The sequence below is a fragment of the Seriola lalandi genome, unplaced genomic scaffold (genome assembly GCF_002814215.2).
Source record: "Seriola lalandi dorsalis isolate HSWRI2012SDOR001 ecotype SW California unplaced genomic scaffold, Sedor1 jcf7180002033404, whole genome shotgun sequence".
Lineage (NCBI taxonomy): Eukaryota > Metazoa > Chordata > Actinopteri > Carangiformes > Carangidae > Seriola > Seriola lalandi.
Window position 1 is genome coordinate 1 of NW_019504009.1, and position 1,665 is coordinate 1,665.

The following is a 1,665-nucleotide window of genomic DNA, read 5'->3' on the forward strand; positions in this document are numbered from 1 at the left end:
GTAATGTCCATGTGTGCATGCTGACAGAGAACGTGCTGGTCTGACCCCCCTCCTCCTTTCAGGGCGGAGCCTGGTGGAGTCCGATGGTTGACACCAGGTCTGAGGAAGTGTAAGTGTGTTTTTAATGTGATTGATGAAAACAAAGCAGCACATTCAACCATCTTCAAACTGTCACATCACTGATGTCAGGAGTCATCATCAAACTGTCAATAACTGATCGGATGATCAATAACTGCAGCTGTGTCTTGTTCTCTCCATCAGATTCCTGTGAACTCACAATCGACACAAACACAGTGAACAGAGGGATCAAACTGTCTGACAACAACAGGGAGGTGACACGTGTGGAGGAGGATCAGTCATATCCTGATCATCCAGACAGATTTGACCAGTGGCCTCAGCTGCTGTGTTTAACTGGTCTGACTGGTCGCTGTTACTGGGAGGTCGAGTGGAGCGGAGGGGCTAATGTATCAGTGAGTTATAGAGGAATCAGCAGGAAAGGAGACAGTGAATACTCTATGTTTGGAAAGAACGATCAGTCCTGGAGACTGTTCTGCTCTGATGCCCTTGGTTACTCTGTCAGTCACAATGACATAGGAACATTTATCTCCTCCTCCTCCTCCTCCTCTGTCTCTAACAGAGTAGCAGTGTATGTGGACTGTCCTGCTGGCTCTCTGTCCTTCTATAGAGTCTCCTCTAACAAACTGATCCACCTCCACACCTTCAACACCACCTTCACTGAACCTCTGTATCCTGGGTTTGGGTTCTGGTCCTGGTCCAGGCCTGGTTCCTCAGTGTCTCTGTGTTGAATGTAGCAGAGAGAGAAGCGTTCTCACTGTTGAACAGATAGTTCAGTCTCTACATGTCTGTCTCTTTCACTCACACACTAGTTTTTAGATTCATGTATTAATAAATCAGTAACGTTTTAGATGAATAAAGGATTTGGGAATCCTATGAAGCTTTTATTATTTATTCAGCTGGTTAACCATGTATTATGTTATTGTGCCCCTTTGTGTGTACAATTCATTCTACTTTACTTCTAGCTTGTCCTTACATCTCTGTCTGTATCAATTTATGTCAATTACGAACTATGGACCTGAAGGTGTTCTTGTTTTATGTTCTGCAAAAACTGTGAAACAATTCACACAAAAGAAAAATTGTGTTTTGTTGACTTTTCTGAAGACAAAAAACCTTTTCCTCAAAACTATGATTGACAACCAACTACTGTCTTTTTCCAAGAGGCTCGAGGTGGTCTATGACTCCCTGGAAGTTTTGAGGTTGTTGGTTCAATCCTGAGACAGAGATTTAATGTTGAAAGCCAAAGTCCAGAGGAAAGACTGGAAGTCTCTGAGAGAAGAACTGGTTTTTGTTTCTGTCCCAGTCTCTCAAGCTGTTGAAGACTTGTGTAAAGGTTAGAGGTCACGGGTTGTAATCCTCAGTGACTCAATGAAGTTTGAAGTCCAACACAACTATTTGATTATAAAAACGGTTGCCGATTCATTTTATGTCCATCTTCTAACTGATAAATTGACTAATTGAAGCAGCTTTAGTTCTTACAATTATTTTATTTAACAATGATTAATTGAAATTAAATAATTCACATCCATCCATCCTTGTTCTCCCCTTCTGGTGCTGCAGGAACAGGTGTTGTTCCTCGCTCTTGCCGGC

General features: G+C 42.3%; 1 protein-coding gene across 1 annotated transcript; it reads left to right on the forward strand.

The window, feature by feature from the left end:
* Positions 1-27: 27 nt before the first annotated feature.
* LOC147819887 (neoverrucotoxin subunit alpha-like) lies at positions 28-951 on the forward strand (the record flags this gene model as incomplete). The annotated part of the gene is made up of 2 exons (XM_087180348.1): positions 28-109; positions 262-951. Coding segments are annotated over 2 exons (627 nt in total), but the record flags the coding sequence as incomplete, so codon positions are not given.
* Between the last annotated feature and the right edge of the window lie 714 nt (positions 952-1,665).